The sequence below is a fragment of the Meleagris gallopavo genome, chromosome 2, assembly GCF_905368555.1.
Source record: "Meleagris gallopavo chromosome 2, MGAL_WU_HG_1.1, whole genome shotgun sequence".
NCBI lineage: Eukaryota > Metazoa > Chordata > Aves > Galliformes > Phasianidae > Meleagris > Meleagris gallopavo.
In genome coordinates, this window is record NC_139405.1 from 58956135 (window position 1) to 58977573 (window position 21439).

At 42.6% G+C, this 21439-nt stretch overlaps 2 protein-coding genes and 1 pseudogene across 5 annotated transcripts in view; 1 reads left to right on the forward strand and 2 right to left on the reverse strand.

Annotated features, from left to right (window-relative positions):
• Positions 1 to 8382, reverse strand: part of TRMT11 (tRNA methyltransferase 11) — a 29674-nt gene extending 21292 nt beyond the window's left edge. For 2 of the 4 annotated variants that reach the window (XR_014881412.1, XM_085217369.1), the window contains exons 1-7: positions 6868 to 7092; positions 5060 to 5125; positions 4335 to 4408; positions 3118 to 3199; positions 2934 to 3026; positions 1322 to 1456; positions 498 to 654 (exon numbers count right to left, since the gene is read on the reverse strand). Coding sequence is in view for 3 of the 4 variants with exons in the window: in XM_085217369.1 (XP_085073495.1) it covers positions 498 to 654; positions 1322 to 1456; positions 2934 to 3026; positions 3118 to 3199; positions 4335 to 4408; positions 5060 to 5125; positions 6868 to 6942 (682 nt within the window). In the remaining variant the exon portion in view is untranslated. Of the gene's footprint in view, positions 1 to 497; positions 655 to 1321; positions 1457 to 2933; positions 3027 to 3117; positions 3200 to 4334; positions 4409 to 4623; positions 4740 to 5059; positions 5126 to 6867; positions 7093 to 8244 lie in introns of those variants that run through there. The other 2 variants (XM_085217371.1, XM_085217372.1) reach the window with 2 other exon arrangements.
• A 248-nt stretch (positions 8383 to 8630) lies between these two features.
• Positions 8631 to 10888, forward strand: LOC146544995 (actin-binding Rho-activating protein pseudogene; annotated as a pseudogene).
• A 3459-nt stretch (positions 10889 to 14347) lies between these two features.
• HINT3 (histidine triad nucleotide binding protein 3) lies at positions 14348 to 20980 on the reverse strand. The gene is made up of 5 exons (XM_085217373.1): positions 20755 to 20980; positions 19872 to 19989; positions 18547 to 18616; positions 17638 to 17764; positions 14348 to 16143 (listed from the first exon to the last, which is right to left on the reverse strand). The coding sequence occupies exons 1-5, from the start codon at positions 20908 to 20910 to the stop codon at positions 16096 to 16098; spliced, it is 519 nt and encodes a 172-aa protein (XP_085073499.1). The 5' UTR covers positions 20911 to 20980; the 3' UTR covers positions 14348 to 16095.
• Between the last annotated feature and the right edge of the window lie 459 nt (positions 20981 to 21439).

Consider the following 21439-nt stretch of genomic DNA (forward strand, 5'->3'; position numbering starts at 1 on the left):
ACGTGGTATGCACTATGCTGTCCTAAAGAGAAGATGTAACAGTACAAGGAATCGATCGCTATTGAGGGCTATGACCCAATGACCACTACATGGTGTTACGTGCTCAGAAGTGTCTCCAAGACTACTCTAAATAGATGCCTCCAAAAATGCTGCTCATAACATTTTGAAAGTAGATGAAAGCAAGGTTCAGTTCTTAGTTACTTTGGATTTTAAGCAGTCCATAATACACATGTTACGTTCAGGAAAAAAAAAAAAAAAAGAAACACCCTAGTTAAGATAGTATTATTTTACACTTCTGAGAAGTCTGTTTAAATCTGCTGAAGTTGGCTTCCTTCTCCCTAAATCCCTTTCAAGATTCATTTTACAACAATCATTTTGCTGTAGATCTCCAATCTCAGTCAGGCACTTGAGGCTGCTGTATCAAGTATAAGTGCAGTGCAAGCAGTAACACAAACCCTCCGTTTTTTTTCTTCCAGTAGAAAAATAAACAAACGTACCTGTTCCAACAAATGGATCATATACAATATCATTGGGTTTTACTCTCCCATGGTTTGCCATGATGAATGACAGACAGGCATCCATGCTTGTATTTCCAATAAAGTGTCTCTTTTTGACACTGTAGGACTCAATAAGTTCTCTTTGGCCATCTGCAATCTGTTGAAAGAATTGAAATCGCTGTCAGTTCTCAGATACAAGAGATAAGAAGACTCATAGATTTGCTTAAGTAACACTATGCAACAAACAGTGAACTACTCGTTTTATAACACATCAGTCTGCTTTCTGCCTTCTGCAAGTATGAGTGATTTCTTTCCAAGTAATAGAAATCTTGATGCAATAACTGATAAATACTTCAAGATAGAGATCAAAAGCATGTAAACAGTTTAGAGTGAAATTTCTTCTTAAAGGGATAAGAAATAGAGCAACTTTGCTACTATTCTAGGTATCAAAGTAACAATTCCTGGCAATTTAGAGTTAAAAGAATTCCCAAATAATAAGAAGGACATGTTAACAAGTGTATGCACATAGCCAAATGGCACATAAAAGTTCCACTGGCTTTTCTGTCATACTCAAAATCTAAATTGAGGATAGCATTGACAGATAAGAATTCACTGGAAAAACAAAGCCCAAACACTAACATTTTTTCCATCACTCTTCCAAAATACATTGAAGATGACCAAAGTGGTCTGGAACAGAACATGTTCAAAAGCTCTTCCAATACAATTCTGCTTCCATTAAGGCTCAATACAACTTCTCCATTTCAAACTGAAAGACACTTTCCTGAAGAGAGAAGTCCTAAAAAGAAGTAACTGTACTTACGCACCCATCTACCAAAATACAGATCACAGGGTTCTTCTGGGACATTGTTAGGGTCTGTTCCATAATCTTCCAAAATCCAGAAGATGTGTTCTGGATTCTTGAGATTTACCTTTCCATTGAATGGCAGAAATTCAAGAGCCTCGGTGATAAAGAAAGAAAAAGAGTCAATTTTTTGAAATACGTACCCTACAAAAAAAAAAACCCCACAAACCAACGAGAAAAAATACAGCCACCAAACCAAAAGACACTCTGCAATTCCATCTGTGAGAAATAACAGGTTATTACTAAAAATACATTCTGACATTCCCCTGGATTTCTAAAATGCCTTTTTTCGTGAACACAGATGGCTCAAATGAGTGAGGAATAAAAATTAGAAGCATGAGATTTGTTATTAACTGAAGAAGGCGCAACTTTAGAGGAAAAAAACTGTGCACACTAATTATGCAATCTGCAAGTCATGAAAACAATACTTCTGACAGACAGTAAGATATAAAATTTCAATTACGTGCAACTATACCAATTCAAATTGAGAGCAGCCCTGCAGAGAAGGACCTGGGGGTCTTGATGGATAAAAAATTTAACATGAGCCAACAGTGTGCTCTTGCAGCTCAGAAAGCCAACGATAACCTGGGCTCCATCAGAAGAGGGGTGGCCAGCAGGGACAGGGAGGTGATTGTCCCCCTCTACTCTGCTCTTGTGAGACCCCATCTGGAGTACTGTGTCCAGGAGTGGAGCCCCCAGTACAAGAAAGACAGGGAGCTGTTGGAGAGGGTCCAGAGGGGAGATGAAGATGATCAGGGGGCTGGAGCACCTCCCCTGTGAAGGCAGGCTGAGGGAGCTGGGCTTGTTCAACCTGGAGAAAAGAAGGCTGTGGGGTGACCTCATTGCAGCCTTCCAGTACCTAAAGGGAGCCTACAGACAGGAGGGGAATTAACTCTTTGAAAGGGCAGATAACAGCAGGACAAGGGGAAATGGTTTTAAGTTGAGGGACGGGAAAATTTAGGTTGGATGTCAGGGGGAAGTTCTTTACAGAGAGTGGTGAGGTGCTGCAACAGGCTGCCCAGAGAGGTTGTAGATGCCCTGTCCATAGAGGTGTTCAAGGCCCTGGGCAACTTGGTCTAGTATTAAATGGGGAGGTTGGTGGCCCTGCATATGGTAGGGGAGTTTGAGATTCATTCACTGGGCAGAACAGAAAACTGGCAAACAATCCACAGCTTGCACCTAAAGTCACAGAACTGGCTTGTACCACATTCTACAACAATAGAAGTCTAATACTGAGATCAAGTAAAGGATTTTCTTAAAACTGTCACCTAGCTCTACCATATAAATCTTAGAGTTTTGGGCCATACATCTACATTTCTGCATCTATGAAATCAGCATCTGTGAAATCAACATGACCTGCTTAGGAAAAAAAATCACAAGGTCAGGAATTTCATGGGAGTGTTAAGTCAGACACAAAGATCCCATTTAGAGTTGACAAGACACAAGCTGTTAGCTGCTTTAAAATCTTCAGAAAATCTAAACTTCAATGTATCTTAGACAATACTGATAACATGGCATAAGAACAACATCAGTAGATTAAAAATAAAGGTTGAAGATCTCAAACATCTACTTACATCTATTTTTTTTATCTTCTGTGCTTGGGTCAGTGTCTTATTAAATGTATGAATATGTATTTTGTACGTCGAGTCTGGCTGGAGATATGGAAGCTGAAAAAAGGCAACGACTGTCATTCATACAGCTGCAGCATTAATCACTGTGATGAAAGAAACATGGTTTCCAAATTCTTTACATGCATACCATCTTGTCCATTGGATAGTTCTTCAAGGATGCATAGAGTTCCCCTGCAGATCTGCCATGACCCCACAGCTCAAATATAGACCTGAAAAACACCAATATTTTTAGAGTGCAGCAAGATGGGGAGGCTGTAAGATGTCTTAGAGACACTTATCCTTTCCCAGCAGTCCTTCTTGGCCAGCATACTTATGCTTCATGGGATAATAAAGGACGTTACTTAAGTCTTAGAGTATGCTTAAGTTTTGTTCTACCCATTGGAAACATACTGTCACAAAGAACCGTTTTGTAAGCATGGACTTTCTTGTCCTGTGCTATGTTTCTGAGTCATGTCTCCCAACTCATGGGAAAATGTGTTATTCAGATCCGTCAAAAAGGGTCAAAAGCAGCAGAAACAACCAATCTCTGGCATACTCCTTTGCTCTGGAGTTTTGTAGGAGCAGCTGGGCTGAAGGCTCACATACAAGCTGTAGGAGGGTGACACAAGAAATATGTATCATACCGCTCCCTTCTAAATTTGATTTTCAATTTTTAATCTATCACTGTTCTCATCTTTAATTCCATTTATATTTTAAATTAAGCCACTAACTAAACAGTATTCAAGTCAACTAAGAAGTCAGCAGCACTATGAGATGAGCACTGGCTCTGCAGTGAAGATCTGTGTTTCAGGACATGATGCTGATCATACACTAAGTAAAGAGAACAAACATGCTACATAATCAGTCCCAATTTCTAGAGGTAAGCAGTGACTCTTCATTATAATCACACAATCACAGAATTGTAGGGGTTGGAAGCAACCTCTAGAGATCGGGTCCAGTTATCCTGCAAAGCAGGCCCCTTACAGCAGGCTGCACAGAGAAGGAGAATCCACAACCTCCCTGGGCAGCCTCTTCCAGTACTCCATAACCCTCACTGTGAGGAAGTTCCTTCACGTACTGGTGTGGAACTTCCTGTGCTCCAGTTTATGGCTGTTTCCTCTTGTCCTGTCACCACAGACTGCTGAAAAGAGGTTGACAATGTTCCTTTGACTTCCACACTTAAAATATTTATATACATTAATAAGATCCCCTCTCAGTCTTCTTTTTTCAGTGCTGAACAGACTCCGGTCACCCAGCCTTTCCTCATAGGGGAGATTTCTCCATACAAAATCAATAGTTATCACCATATACTGATACAAATTTTCACAGTCTACATCATCATTTTCAAGATTTTTCACCTCTTACTTTGCACATACTGTCCGTTTCATCAGCCCCCTTGCCATCTCTTCTGAAGGAATATTGAGAATCCAAAATGGAGACTGAAATGAAAAGAAGACAAGAGATGCAAACACCTAGATGGAGGATGTTACAGGAATTACACCATCAAACAATTCTGCACTATGAAAACAGAATATGCATTCTAAAGAAAAAAAGAAGAAAAGAAAGAAAAAAAGAAAAAAGAAAGAAAGAAAATGTAAACTGTACAGAGAATACAAGGATAAAACATTTAATTTTAAGGAAAACTGTGTATTACCTTTTTCTAGGTTATTCAGATTCTAAAGAATTAGAATACTTTGTTACACACAGCTAAAATCTAAGCAATGTTTGCTGACTAAGCATTGAAACTAGAAATATGTATCTCCTGGCTTCACTGTTTTGGATACACTGTTTAACAGAACTGGAGGTAAACATTAAATTCACATAGCTACTGGACTTTTCCATTGTTCAGTTATTCTGAAAAAAAACAAGCCTTCCAGTAGATGGCACAATTTCTTCTTATATAGAAGACATGCCAATGTGCATTTTGTGCAGCTTTTTCTGAATTAAAAATCTTAACTGAAATTGAAAACTATTCATTTTTGGAAGATACCTTATTTTCCTAATAAACTTCAGTCACCCTCTTCCAATAAAAATACCATGGACAGCGTATTTGCACGTACACTTTAAGAAAATATCTGATGCTCACTTACATTTACACGGACTTCCTGCTGACTGCTAAACTGCCCACCACAAAGCGAGAGCAAAGATGCTATTTCCTAAAGAGAAAATATAAAGGTCAGGTTTTAGGAGTATTTACTAATTTATTTATTTATTAAAAAAAGGAGACATTGTTTTAATGCAAACTGTGACCTCTATATGGAATATAAATGAAATTTTAGAATTAGCCAAAGAAGAAAGAAAAGCATTTATTGTGAGAACCACCAATTAAAAACTCTTAGAATGACTGTGCAGCTAAGGCAGAGGTTTACAACTACATTCTGCCTGTAGTCAGTATGGATGGATGAGCAGAAAGCATCAGACTCTCCTGCTGTAGAAGTAGTTGATCATCTTTCTCAGAACTCAACTGCAAATGAAGGAGTTATAAACAGATCATGAGAAGTTGTATATTGTACAATACAGTAAGATCAAGTTAGGCAAAATTTGAATAATGAAATCCAGTTGATTTCTTTTCCTCTATTCATCCTTCACTGACATCTGTACTGCTCACTCCTAGCCCTCACAACAATATTCCTGTTATAACACTGCTCTAAGCTATCTATTCTTAAAATACTTTCCTAATTATTGCACAAAAAAAAGGATGATGCACTCTGAACTGTGGTTGAGGCCATCACCAAGCGTTAATTCCTTCTCTGTTACTCCTCTGCTTTACAGGTATCTCAACAGTTTCCTTCGGGGGGTGCCTTGTCCACAGAAAGCTAAATCAGTCTGCAAGCTGAACAAGGGAAACAGCAAATCTCCAAGTAACCAGCTATTAGTAGCTGTAAAAAATACTTACAGAAAAAAGCATTTTAAACTGAAATGGGAGTTAAACACTGGGGATATTCCTCACGGAGCCCATTTACTCCAAATGACAAGCTGCAGCTTCTGAATGTGACCAGAAGTACAACAGAGTGTAACAGAAGTAAAGGCAGTGATGTAGAGCCAGATGTCCAGATGTGCCCCTAGGGAAGCAGCTGGTGGGCACTGCCGGCCCACAGCAAAGTGGGAGGCGCCGGCCTCTCAGGATCTCTCTCTGCCTTAGCAAAAAGAGAGAGGCAGAGAGCGATCCTCTGAGAACAGAGTGCGACTTCTTACAGACTGAGAAATGTGAAACACGTAACTTAATGACTGGCTGTTAGCTTGATTACAAATGTGGGCCCGGATACGAGCCTGCAGCTGCCGAGGTCCAGCACCACCAGCCCTGCAGCAAAGCTGGCCTTCCATCCCGCACAGAGGCACTGCACAGACGGGCACAGCTCTGCCTGCCCAGCCTGCACTGGTCTCAGCGCGCTCCATTTTCAGACGGCCCGGCTCCCCAGCGCGGCTCCTCACGCGGCCAGAGCACCAGCACAGGACCTCAGCAACACCTCCGTAATGCAGCTCTTTCCTCCAAGCCTCAATTCCTTATCTACAGCCTGGAGCGCTATGCCGCCAGCCCGTCCCGCCTTTACATGCTCCACAGAACCGGCCGGCTCCAGCGTCCCGTCCCAGAAAAGCCTTGCCTTCAAACCAGGGGAGACTGGAGGGCAAGGAAGAAGCCGAAGCCGCAGCCGCAGCGATGCCGGAGCAAACGGAGATGGCCCCGAGCGAACGCGCCGCTTGCCGCAACGCACAGGGAGCGACGCGGAGGCACGGCCCGGGGACGCCCGCCCCGCCCCGAGCCTCCCGGGGCAGCCCAAGCGCGGTCCCGCCGCCGCTGCCAGGCCGGGCCGTCCCCGGGTGCAGCCGGGGGAGCCCCGCGCGCGGAGCGCCGCCGCCCCCTTCCCTCGGAGGCCGCCCCCCCGCCCAATCCCCTCACCGGCAGGCGGAACTCGAGGTGCTCCTGCGCCAGCAGCAGCAGGTACCGCCGCAGCGCCGCGCCCGCCGCCGCCATCTCCGGCCATCCCCCGCCTCCCGCGCCGCATGCGCCGCCGGGCGGGCCTAGCGGGGAGCGGGCGGAAGGCAGGGCCCAGCGGGAGGCGACCGCTCCGCTCCAGGACGCTGCTGTACGGCAGCGTCGGTGTAGGTCTTGAGCCCGGGGCCAGGCGGTGCTGCTTTTCCAACGCAACCGCCGCTCGCTAGTGAATGGTTTGCTTCGTCTTCATCTCCGCCTTCCTCAATCGCCGTGCACGTTTTGTAACGTAGCTCCTGTGTGAGTGCGGTCCTACCCGTACAGAAATGGCACTTAAGAGGCCGTTCAGCAGGATAAAAGAATGCTGCTCTGTGCTGAAGGTTATTGTTTGTTATAACTTCACACCTAGACTCGATAACTGTAATCCCATACTCCCTGATCCCTGTTACGTTGAGCTGGAAGGTTCAGCTTATCCAGATTTCAGTAAGCCTTTATTAGGAGTAGGCCAGCTCAGCAGTAACTCATGTTCTGTGTTTTCCATGCCGATTTTTGGATGGCCTTTCTTCGACGTTGCTAAGATTTTGCTCATGACCTGCAAGCAGTGCATGGGCTGTGTTCCTGATGTATCCATGTAGCCAATGCTTGACCTTCTCTTCCTGCAGTAATCAGAACCAAAGGTTGGTACGAAGCTTTCACACCAACAGCTGCCAACATCAGTGTGCACTGTAAGCTGAGGGTGAACCTTCCTGGGCAGTTCTTGAGGACGAGATGAAGCAGCAGATAGATATGTCTCTTGTTCGTCAGTTCAGCTTCGCTCCAGCAGTGCCCAGCACGTTGGGTTGCTGACAAGCCCATCCCAGGTGGCTTACAAAAACTTTTTAGGAGGTGCCACTGGTGTTGCTGTTTGAACTAAATCTCTTTGGGTCTGCCTTTTTCCTGCTTTATCTGCACAGAGCACTACTGTCCACCCCCAAAGATGAAGACCTGCATGGTCTAGCAATGCATTTCTAATGAAAAACAGGGCCGAAGCTCTGCACTTTCCTGCTCTCTGCATGGGGATCCATGCCAAACTTGTATGCTGCATAGCACAGTTTAAAAGTGTACGCGGATTAACAAGTAAGAGTTACAGAGTATTTGCAGCACAAAAAACAAAGGGTTGGTCAGATGCAGTGTTTATAAATTCAGAAACCAGTACTGTAAGGTCTCAGAGATGAGCCAAGCGGGTTGTTGGGCTGCAGGAAGGGACTTGTCTTAAGGCAACAACAATTATGGTATGGAGAGAAGGAAGTGAAATTCCTTCTTTTTAGCCTTCAGGGGAATTTTAAGAATCCAAAATATAATTACCCAAATTGAAGTTTTCCAGGAGCCTAGAGTAAGCCACCCTCTCTCACAAAAACACTCAACGGGGTCATGCAGTAATCATGAGTTCCCATTTAGAAGCGCTCACGGGCCCACCAACACAAAGCCGCGGCGCACTCAATGCTGATCGCTGTCTCAGCACCCTCGGGTCCGCTCACCCCGTGCTCCTTCTGGAACCCAACTCAGCAGCAGCACCTGGCTGTTGTGCAGCCGCAGCACCCCGCGTTTCAGCAGGCGGGGGGCACCACCGGCTCTACGCACACGCGGACCCGAGCTCGCCCAGAGTCCGCCGGGGGCCTTTTAAGGCAGAACTATCCGCCGCCGCCGAGCGACGTTCGGCCGTCCGGCCGCGCGTAACGGGGCCGCCGTGTCCTTCCGGGGCGGGCACATCCCGGCGGCGGGGCGGGCGCAGCGCCCCGTTCCCGCGGGGCCGGCCGGGTACCGCAGTGCCTGTGGGGCCGCGGGGCCGGGGCCGAGAGCACCGCGGACAGCGTCCTGCCCGCCCCGCTGCCCGACTCGTGGGGCCGTCTGCATCTCTTCGCCTTCTCGACTGCCGTGCGGTTATGAGTGGACCGACCAAAGAGTTCAGTATTTGAAGTCTGTTCGGCAGCCTTGGCACTCGCAGGTGCACAACTCCGGCACAAACTATCAGGATTTTTTTTTTTTTCCTCTTCTGACGAGGCTTATTTGTGTTGTTTCCCTCTGAGCTGACAGCGCACAGGAGAACCACCGCTACAGTTCCCGTTTGAGTGCCGCAAACCAATTCCAAGGAATGGAGGAGAATAAGGGGCAGCATGCTAAAACCAGCGGCGCTGTGAGCGACCTGAGGAGAAGCTGGCAGACCTGGGCAGAGGATCGAGTCGAGTACCAGAGGAAGAATCCATTCAGCAACGAAGACAGGCTTGCATCTAAACCTCTGCATGCTCAGAGAGGAGACCCTGCCTATGGAAGACCCCCTGAAGGGTCTAAAACAGAGCAGAGAGGGAAAGACGCTCACTCGCATGTGGAAAAGGAGGTGGAAGAGCTGTGCCTGATCATCAGAAGCACTGGGCAGAAGGGAGAAGATGGACATGTGAGTGTAACGTTCGGGCAGCTGTTTGAGACATATGTGACTATCTCCAACAAAGTGGTGGGAATCTTGCTGAGAGCCAGAAAACACGGCCTGGTTCGTTTTGAAGGTGAAATGCTTTGGCAAGGAAAAGATGATGATGTGGTCATCACTTTGCTAGAATGAGACTTTGGCATCTGATGAATTTTGCTGCTTGTTTCCATTTGGAAAAACCTCTAGATGCTGTCTTGAAAAAGGCTTTCATTGCAGAATTTCAGCTCTGCAAATTAATGGGACATTTAAAGGAGAGAAAATGGGTGCAAAACATAAAAAAAAAAATGGTTTGCATAAAAATAATAAGCAATTTTGGAGAGAAATCACAAAAAAAAAAAGTCAACTAATCTGTCACAATACTGTGGTTCTTCAAGCATCCTCACTGGGTTAGTGCTTTAGGTTCTGAACACTAATGACTAATTGCCACCAAACAGCACTGAATCTTGTAGGTTGTGAAAGACTTGCTGTGGGGAGGGATTTTTTGATTTGCAAAACATGGAATTGAGCACTTTTATGGGAATTCATATACTTCAAACGAGAGTCTTGGCTGTGACTCTAAAAAAATGCAAGGTTGACTTTCATGAAGTATGTGAAAATGCCCAAGTTTACAGAAATATCACTTGTTTAGTGGCCTAAAATATATACAGCAAGGATATTTCATGTTTCCTAAATAAGCTGTATCTTACTGAATCTAATGGTCTATCTTTAGCATCGTGTCTTCTGCATCTAATTCTTTTTCCTCTGTATATGATATCACTTTCACCTCCTCTTCTAATGCTGTGTCATACTAGGGGAAATCACAAAGCTCTGCAGCCTTTTTGGTGATCTCCAATATACCCTTCTCAAAAAGTAGGGTGCCACAACACAACAACTTGAAAGACAACAGAAAATATATTGGGGCATTCATGAAAAGAAAAAAGTAACAGTAACAGTGCTGTTTGTAACAAGAGAGTAGAGATCCTGTAGTGCCAAACTCCTAAGTAGGAGTGTAGAGTGCAGTCACATCCCTCATTTAGTTGAGGCAGAGCTGTGTTGCAAGTTCTCCAAAGCGGGAGAAAAAATGAGCTGCTACATAAAAATGGGATTGGGAGATAAGCAACAGGAATTTTCCTCAGGGTTCTTCTGGAGGAATATTTTTCAGTGGTCAAAACTGGTTATGTTTGATAGTTGTAATAACGATACTAAAAATAATCAGGAACTGTGTTCCAAATTATTGCCACCAAGAAAATGTTGGGAATACAAAATTCTGTTTCTTTTTTTTTTTAACAGGGCAAATAAAAGCTCTTATATGGTGTATATGGTGCTAAGTACAGTACTTGGTGAGTCATTAAAACAAGAATATTCTCTTGCCTCAAAAGGATACTGAGATTTATTATAAATTATGCACTTCATAAAAGTGATTATTTAATGCTATTTACATAAAAGACTTTTTTTTTTTTTTTTTGCAAACAGCATAATAATAATTTTTGACTTTTTTTCTATTGGGGTTTTGCGTGAAAATAAATTTTTTGACTGAGCAAGTAAAAATACGATTTTTGTTATCTCTATGCCTCCTTTTCATAGTGAAAAGACTAGAAAAATGGAAAAAAAAACAGAGATGAATGTGGTGAAGTTCATTTGGAGAACAGGAGAGCCAGATACAGGTACAGCATGGAGGGGAAACAAAGGATGGGCTTTAATCACCACGTCATTTCAGCGTGTTGGAAACAGGACAATACATGCTGCACCAGATACCACTGGTTTGTGTTCCCTTAGCTCTCAAAACCACTCCTTTCTAAAATCACTTATAGCTTAAAAAAAGACTTATGTAACTTGTCATTGCTACACATTTAAAATGCTTTGGTTTTTTTGGGAAAATCATTTCTAGCCAAATGACATGAGCATGATCCATGTTAGTGGATTTCCACTCCCAGTTGATGAAACCTGGGAGTTCATTTTGATATCAAAGTAAATCAAATTTTTAATAACACAGCTATGAAATGTGGTCTGCTTAATTCTAACAGTTTGCCAGTCCAGTTGATTCTGCTCTAGTTGTCGTTCATAACCTGGAGAAAGCAGTGTTGGGCAGTTCAAGTATCACCAGCTACAGGATGGCAGTATCAGGGAAAATAATCCATTACTCTCCAAAGACACACAGTTGAGGCAGTGTGCAACCTGAGCACTCTCAGGGTGCAAGTCCAGCTTGTGCAGACTCACTAATTCTTAATTAAGACTGACCCAAGTAATTAAGCAACAAGAACCAAGGCTTCCACTGCCATGCATGTAGTGTCAGACCGTAACATGGCCTCAGCTGTTCTGCTGCTTAGGCTCGGTTTACGTATCACTTGAGCACATCTGCAAAAGCTTTAAGTGTACCTCTCAGAACAGAAGCCGAGTAAGCCCTAATGAAATGGTCTTATCAACTGTGTGGCTGTGAGAAGATTGTCCTATCTTAAACAAAACAAAGAGTTATTATTAAAAACATAATTCATAGGAGGTTCATAGGGGGTTGGATTTAAAAAAAAAAAAAGCTGTAGGGCCAAATTTCCTGTCTGCCATTATTAGGTGAACAATCTCTGAAGGGTGACGAGTCTTTCTGTCTCATATGCCCATGCAATGGCACCAAAATCTGCCAAACTGGGTCAGTGCACAGATTGACAAATCTAATTTGCTTTCAGCAATCACCCATATCTCAAAAGAAGTCTTTAAAAGACAACGTAATTGTTCAGTTTGTCCACCAAATACACTAAAGAATAAAAAAATCAATCTTAAAGCCAGTACAGACAAGAATACACCCTATCTAATGGACATGACTGAATCCAGCTACTAGCTTACAAGTTTTACAAAATTCTGCTTCTTCATCTGCAATGCAGTTTCAATTAGCATCTACAGATGCTTTTTAGTTTTTAGAAGTTTTATTACGCAACAGGGCCTCTTCAGAGCAACAGAAATCCTCTTTAGTGGAACAGAATTTAATATGTTCACTAGAAATGTAAGACTGTGCATTTAAAATATTACAAATTGTTTGTAGTAGTAACTAAAGTTTGACCTTTTATAAGGTTTCCTGTCCTACCATGTAACATTCAGCTCTTCCAGTCTCTCCAGAAAGTTCAATTTTCTTATAATAACCTTATCTGCTTCCTCTGCAGTCTTTCCTTTGAGTTGAAGCCTCTGAGTTCTGCACCTGGTTTGGACTGTACATTGTACAGGAATTATCTGTATTTTGTCTTGTCAAACAAAGAAAGCATTTTCAGCACTTCAATAAATATTGCACAGCACTTGAAATGACAGCAAGAGAGTTGTTATGCAGGTTTTACCATTCGTATTTACTTCTACATTTGCCAAATTTCAAATACCATCTTCACCAATTTGCTTACATTTCCATGCTTTTGCTTACAACTCATGCTTATGAAGGCCTCAGAATACAGAGGGTCTATTACCAGTTTAATCACATGGAAAATGCTGTCCTTTGTCAAACACCTTTTTTTTTTTTTTTTTTTTTTTAATTCTACATGCAGCAGCACTGTATGTGTGTCTACTTCTCTACTTCATCCTTTCAGAAGGAGGCAATTAGTGCTCTAGCACAGAAGTATTATTCTCTGGGTTTGCATTAGGTAAAACAATTGAGCATAAGAGTACAAGTAAAGCTTTGTCATTCTTAAATATGTAGTCAAAAAAGCAGCTTTTCTCAAGACTGCTAATGCCAGAACAAAGAACAAGGATAGAGGCTAAGCAACTTGCCTTTGCTTCTCAGTCCTGCCCACTGAAGATTAAAACTGCTGAGTAAATTCACTTTCCACAAGGTTTTTTAGCCATCTCTGCTCACTGCAACTCTCCACAGAAGGTTAGGGATGTTTTAAAATGGTTTAAAATGTTTAATGCTGTTGTTGAAGAGGGTGACATAATGAACAGGGTCTGCCCACTGTCTTTTCCAGAGAGTAGCCAACAATTCTGAAACATATTCAAAGCATTAGACTTTTCAGAAAATATTTCTTAGCCCAATTAAAAAATATCTGCTGAATCCAAGAACAAAGCTCGTCAATCCAGAAGGAAAATGGAGCACAGTTCCATGCTGGAAAACACTAATGAGACGCTAAGCATTCATCTCAGTAATGAATGTGACTCCATTTAGCACCTTCTTGTTTGAGCCTGTTTGAGGTTTATTTGCTAGTGGCAGGGACAATTAGAAATTCCTATCTTGATTGTCAACAAAAGTTTTGGAAGCTAGGTTATATCCTGATTTTTACCTCTCCAGTTTTACTTTCTTGTCATTACTTTGGCCCTCCTCAAACATAAAAGTCAATCTTCACATTTCCTGCTGCATACTTTTCAGTGTATTGGGGTCTAGCTTGGATGGACTTAATTTTCTTTGTAGCAGTGTCATTTCCTATTTGTGATTAAAACAGTGTTAACACAGCAATCTTCTGACTATTGCCCAGAGAGATTGTGAATGTCCCATGCCTGGATGCATTCAGGGCCAGGCTGGATGTGGCTCTGGGCAGCCTGGTCTAGAGGTTGGTGACGCTGCCCATAGCAGGGGGGTTGAAACTAGATGATCTTTGAGGTCCTTTTCAACGCAGGCCATTCTATGATTCTACGATATGATTGCATGATTCTGTTGCTGAGCAGTGCTTGCACAGCATGAAGGCCTTCTCCTTCTCCCAGTCTGCCACTCCAACCAGCAGGCTTGGGGTGGGCAAGAAGCCGGGAGGGGACAACCTGCACAGCCAACACAAAGCAACCAGAAGGGTTATCCCATGCTGTATAATACCATGCTCAGCAATAAAAATGGAGGGAAGGTTTCTTGAAGACTACAGTTAGGCTAGCCAATTCTACTGAACTGCTTGCAGGAGGTAATTATTGCCTTTACATTGCAAATCTTGTTCTTTTTCCACCCTCTTTCCTTCATTTATTAAACCATTGTTACCTTGACCCATTCTCTCCCCATCCCACTGGGAGCAGGACTGAGGAGGGATCGCACCACTGTATGATTGGATCATTCCAAGATTAGCATCTGTTCAGTTTATTTATTCTTTTGGACAACAGCTCATGTCGGTTCTTTAAATATTACATATCACAGTTAAGTACATTTACATAGATTAATTAGAAATCAGGACACAGATAGTATTAACTCTTCAAAAATCTTTACGTTCAGATATTTCGTGAAGTTAGGAGACCACTCAAGCCTCCCAATCTATTGCACAGAATTGATCAAAGTTCAGTGGCTTTAATTCACGCTCTTCACAGCTAATATTACAAATTAAAACCACAAAGTACTACAAATTACATGAGTGCCCACTAATAAGAATAACAAGACATTGGGAATGAGGTCTTCAGAAAAGACTAATGTTAACTTCTGGGTAGAAAACATTTGTTTAGAAGAGCATCTGCCTTCTGAATTATGATGTATAGTCCACTGTAATACACTGTCCACTAAGGCAACAGGTGCTGGATCAGTGGAAAACACTGAGAAGATTATACTCAGGGAATCTTGCAGGTGCAACAGACCATCACTACCTCAGCAGCATCTCAGTGCAACAGCCAAGGGCACTTGGTTAATTAGGCACCAAGAGACAATAGTTTGTGAACAAAGAAAATCCACTCCATGTTTACTGGAGTTAAACTTTCCAAACAGTCTGCCTTAACATGGTATTGAAAAACAGAGCTAAAGTTGCTGATTAAGAGTCATGCAGTGAGGGCAAGTGTTCAGCAGATTCCATAAGCAATTCAGAACACAATCCCTACATGTTCTGCTTTTGGGCTGAGCCCCTGCTACTCCAAATTCAGATCAGACTGCTGTTATGCAAGCCTGCTACAAACTCACTGTAATGAAGACCCATTTGTTTTGTGACCTCATTTAGAAATCAAATCTAGCCAAGGCATTAGTAATCTCCAAGTGACTTCCAGTGAGAACAATATCAGAACAATCTCAAAATCTGTGTGTTTTTTTTTTTTTTTTTAATTTCTTCTACCACTACGCAGAAGAGCAGTGCTTTAAAATCAATTCTTCTGAACTCTTCACATATTTGTAAACATACAATAACTAATTAAAAATATTGTGCATATGAGAAGGGAACAATCTGCAGGTCCAACATACAACCACTTATACATCCAAGTAAACAACATTCTATGGTTTAGCACTATCACATCTCCAGCACATACTGCATTAACATTTACTACGTCACTGCCATGCAAGTAAGATGGGCAACATATTAAAGTGGTTTTAGCACCAGAAAAGTTAGTAGTGTACTTTTAGCAAGGTACCTACTACTAACCAGGCATAGGTAATTTATCATACAAGAACAGACAGAAACTGAAAATACTTCAAATGTTCCCTGCAATTCCAGAATGATGCATCTTTAAAACAAAAGCTAGATTCCACAGCAAATATTACCTTTGGTACCACGTGCATGCTGTTACTACCAACCTGTTTCCTTAGCGTGCATTCTGCTGCCATACCCCACATTCTACTGGGAAAAGTTGCCTACATATGTGTGTGTATTATGTATGCATATATATGTATACGCATATATAAAATCATAATTAAAATGCATTTCCTTATTGTCAGAGAAATATGCAGACTTCTGAAGAACCCAAACGTGAGAATTAGGTTGACAGCTCCATGTTCGGTATTTCCTCATTAGGAATTAAGCCTTTTTTATCCTGGTATATAACTGGCAACGAACTGTGCAACCTTAAATCAGAGTTCAAAGACAAAGAACAAAATGGCTAATGACACAAGGCTAAGAGTGCTCTCAGCTGGCAGCATTTTCAGTTTGCAGTCGCTCAATCAGTTGCTCAGCCTATGAAAGAAAGAACACAACACATTAACTATGCAGCAGACTGTCAGCTGGCTGAAAAATCCACTTTAAAAATTGTAACAGCATGACACTGACAGACACAGCATATGTTTGTCATTTTTACAGATAAAGCATACAAAGAAGTAAAATACCATGACTTTTAAACAGCTGACTGTCATGTTTTCACTAAACTCCCACGAGGTGATGAGAAAAGGGAAAAAAAACAAAACCAACAACTATGAAAGTCGGAAGATGGTTGAGCAAAGTAATCACTGTTAAACTATCACGTTTTAAGGACCAGAACAACCAACCTAAGAGAACTGGAATTTCTTGGGACACTCTCCAGAACAGCATCTCGTGGCCTCTTCACACCTCACAACTGCACTGTAGTCATACCCATTACTGAGTGATGGAGAGCATTTGTGTGCTGTTTGTGTCATTGGAAACATATTCATTCTTTGGTTATGTCACTAGGCCCATACATGCTTTTTCTCATCATATGGCTATTTGTGCATCTACCACATAACTGGGACTGTTACATTTTTATGTATTTGCATTGTATATAACTAAAAAAAGCCCTGACAATTCAAGAACATTTTCCAACTTGACAACTGGGCAAAATCGCTTTTGAATTGTATCCACACTGATTAACCAAGCCTGGTACTGAGATCCCTGAGCTAATCCAAAATAGTAAGCAGTATAACTAGACAAGCCATAGGTTTGTTTGTTTTTTTTTTCCTCTGTGGTGCTCTGCTACACAGCATATTGATCTGCTTAATTCAATATAGGTGAGATCTCCAACAAGCTACCGCCACAAAGAGGCTGAGTTTTTCCTCTTAAACAGGCTGCCATAGTCCTCTTTAGGAGATTTTTGTCAGTACCTTTGCCTTGGGGTTGCCCAATGACACCAGGATGTTGGAGCTACAATTCCAGCAAGGATAGGACCCTTGCTGAGGAGAGAGGTTTTTGAGCAGTGATTTCGGCAGTGCCAATTCAATCTCCTTGCTAATCTCTACAGACAGTAAACAGTACAAACAGTGCTTCAGTACAACAAACATTTCTTTCAGTCTAAGGATGGCAAGATGAGTAAAAAACGTATGAAATGATAAAAGCAACCGTTAGGTGGCCATATTTTTCATCTAAATTGGGCTATGTGTTATACATGTCTTTGTTCAGCCATCAGATTCCAATAAATCTTTTCATATTAAACAAATACTTACAAAGTCTAGTCAGAAGCAAATCACAGCAACCTAAGCTATGCATTAAATCCAGAACTACTGCATGGTTTGCTGGTAATGTCAGTCACTCTATTTCCATTAGTAAGTGTAAACAGTTTTAAATTTTATCCGTTGCCTTTTCTCAAATAGGTAATGCAAAATATAACAAATAACTACAGTGATGATAAAAATAATTGCTCAAAGAATATTTTGGATGTTAGAAAGACATCACATTTTCAACTTGCAATCAAGAATCTCTGAGAAACCTCATTACACTTACTGTGATAAACCAGTAGGAGTTGATCCTATAAATCAGTCTGGATAAGAATCCTAGCTGACTTGCTGGGGCCAAGACATGCAGATGCAAGTGGGATATTGAGCAGAATGGAGGCCAGTGAAAACCCATTCTTCAGAAAGGGAAAACAAGTTAAAAACACCAGTGATGTTAATACAGGAAGTGAAACATCTTACATTCGAGATCAACTGAATAAAGAAATCTACTTATAATATTTTCCTTTTATATTGCATGAAAAATAATTTGTCCTTTCCTTTCAACATGCTCTGAGGCAAACTCCCCAAAAGACCATCAAAAACTTACTTCACACCTAGCATACTGTGCTGAAACAAGGGTTAAAAACCAGGAATATTCCTTAGATATCATAACTATTTTTCACCTGGAAAGTTAACTATCACCACATTAATGTATCTTCTACCTATTTTAAATAGGAAGACTCATCTCGCTGCACTCTACACTAAATTATGTTACAACTCACTTCATGCTGGCTACCAAACACACTGGCTTAAACTAAATGAAGGCAGGTATAACTCTGAAACACAGTGCTGTGCCCCGGTGAAAGTGACAAAATTTATCTTTCCTGGAATCCACCATTGGATTCAACGTTCAGCACATAACTGAAGAGCAGCCTTTTAGATAAGCCGCGTGAATTGGCCTCCCTATTCCGCATGTGTGCAGGAAACAACGTCAAAGTTGGAACGCAATCTACACTGGAAACTTATCAGAAAAAAAAGGGAAGAGTTTATATTCAGTGCCAGGACATGAGACTGGCCAAGTCACCTGGTAAGTCAAGGCAAACCCAGGAAATCACACTGCAACTGTAACATGGTATCTAAAATAGCATTTTGAAAAGTCAAGAACATACTAATGAACAGGGAAGGCTCAAGTACATACCTTACATCATTCAAGTCACTAAAATTATTTTTCTGGAGAACAGATTTTCCAACTTCCATCATTCTTTTCACTATTAAATACAAACAAATTTCATTTACCGTTTAGCTTAAACAATATTTTACATATCACATGACTTTAGAGTCAAACAGTTTGAAGCAGGTGGTCTTAAGAAACAAAACCTTCAAATATTAACTTCAACAATGATTACATTGAGATCACAAGCCAGTGTTTGCTTTATTCAAAGTAGAAATACTTTAACTGCTCATAATAAAATTGATTGTCAAAACACTGCAGTGCAAAGTTTGATGTGAAAATCACTATTGTTACTGATTTCCACGCTAATGACACTTTTAGGTTATAGTTTACTAATCTCATGTTATGTCTCTACACAGCAACAGGACGTTGACCTCTATGTCCTTTGTAGCCTGGCATTAGAAAGTTTCAGATATGAAACAAAAATTAAAGATAAAGTACAATTAAACCATCAGCCCTACTTATTACTAGGACAAAGTTTTCATTACTGTAAAAGAGAAGAAAGCCTAATGCCAAAACTTCCAAGGTAAAAACAATAAAATAACTGTCATGAAGCAAAACACACAGAAGTTGTTTCTGGAGAAAACTCCAACATTAAGAAGTGAAATAAGATGATTCAAAAATTTGCACGTGACTACAGTGCTTCTCTTGCAGCACCTGTCATTTTCCCCAAAGCAGAATCTGTTCATGTATTTATGGATGTAATTTTTCCTGTTACTCAGCACACTTAGCTGGGCATTTCTTGTGAGACAATTACATCTGAGATGATGTTTCAGCAACAGTAACAAAAAAATCAAGCAGACAACACATCAATATCTTCAATATCTTACGATCTTATCTTTAAGAAAGATATCTAACTTCATTAGTTAGAACATTGCTTCTCTTTTTTACTCTCCATCTCTTTTCCCCAAGAACAATGCGGCACATTATAAAACATGTATTTTATAGAATTGTCATTTTTTTTCCAATGGCCTGAATACCTAGGAAAATGCAATGAAGCTGCACAAATATACTTTAAAAAATACAGTGGCATTTCCAGCAAAGTGCAGAAACATCTATACTCCATGCAAACAAAAAGAGATTTCCTGTATTAGTGCAATATTACTCTAGAATAGCACAAAAAACATGATGAAGCTTTCCAGCAAGAGTAACTCCCTACCCAACTCACTCACATCATGCGTTTCAGACAAACGATGTCCAAAGCTGTAATTTACTTGACAGCACGCTACGTAAGACTGTGAAAAACCACTTGCCCCTGATCTAAGCAGACTAACACATATTTTCAGCCTTACCTATGGGCACATGCTCTGACTTCAGCGTTTTGCAGTTTCCCATGTGCTCTACCGGCACCACCAGGTAGTGGTGAGGGGCACCAGGCCTGATATCTCTAAAGCAAACAAGGTCTTCATACTGCAGAGGAATACAAATCACAAGATCAGAATGAGGACAGGTAACAGAGTTGGTCTTCCCCTGTACCAGTTTGATATTACTTGGTATCATATTTGATTCAACTAGCAAAAATATCAAGACTAAAGCCTATCTTCTTCTGTCACTATACTGAAGCAAGCCGTCTTGGAGTCTGCCTGCCGAAGCACTTGAGCACAGTCTTGTTTTCTCAGCTGACATTCTGCAGCCAGAATTCCTCAGTATCCAACAGCAACAGCACCTGCTCCATGACCGCCCTTAGACTTTTAGCTATTGTACAACAACGACAAGATGCTTCTTTTTTCTGAGGAATGCTTCATTGCTGACTCCATAAAAGAACAGACAACTGCTATGGCTACACGGCAACCCCAGGACAGGGATCCCTAAGGTGACACCCTCTGTTAGCTGGAAATAAAGACACCACCCTCCTCAGAAAGGGAACAGGGATCAGATGGCCTACCTACACCCAGGATTTCACGGTTTGATCTGCAGTTCTCATAAGCGAACCCCTCTGTGCTCCCTCTGTTTCGTGCGAGCTGCCACCCGAGCTCAGCCAGGACGGACACCGCAGCTGTTTCCGCACGGCCGCCTCACGCCGCAGCCCGGCCCTGCGGACCGACTGGTTCTCGTCCGTCCCACCAACCCACCCCACCGCGAGGAGCAGGCCGCGGCGCGGGGCAGCGCGCTGCCAAGGACAACGAGGGCGGCGGCGGCAGCGACCCTTCCTCCGGCGGGGCCGCCCCTACCCACCTGGCAGGGCAGCAGTGCGGTTCCCGGCTCCTCCCGGCGGGCGATCCTGCAGAACACGCACTTGCCGTCGTAGCCGCCGCTCGCGGGTTCTTTCCCCTCGGCCAGAAGCTGCTCGCTCCCCGGGCCGCCGGCGGCCGCGGCCTCCTCGCCCGCCATCGCCCCTCGCCTAGGCACGCGCCGCCCCGCGACCGGCCGTGGGCCCACCCGCCCTCACGTGCTCGCGGCGTGCGCCAATGGCGGCCTGAGGCGCGCGGGACTGGGCCTCGTACGCGCCCCCGCCAGGCGCGGAGGGCTGCAGCGAGTGAGCGCTGGTCGTTCAGGGGCTGTCTGACACGGGCCGGGTTTACGTGCCCTTACACTTGCGTATGGCACCCGCGGGTGACCCTAGCTGTGTAAAGCACTCCATTCGGTCGAGGCTCTGAAGCAAACCACCGCCTCTGTTCAGCATAAGTTTTCTGGCGCAAACTGGAAATAAACTGAACACGCTCTGACCTCGTTTAAATCAAAACTGAAAGATGCTATGCCTCAATGGTAGTTAACCTTTGGCTTTAGAAGCGTTTTCTCAGCTTGCTCACACTGTCCCACACGCCTCAGCCCGTGCTTAGAGGCCAGGAGGTACCTCAGTGCCAGCAGGCACTTAGAATCAGTCGCACTATCATTAAGGTCGGAAAAGATCTCTAAGATC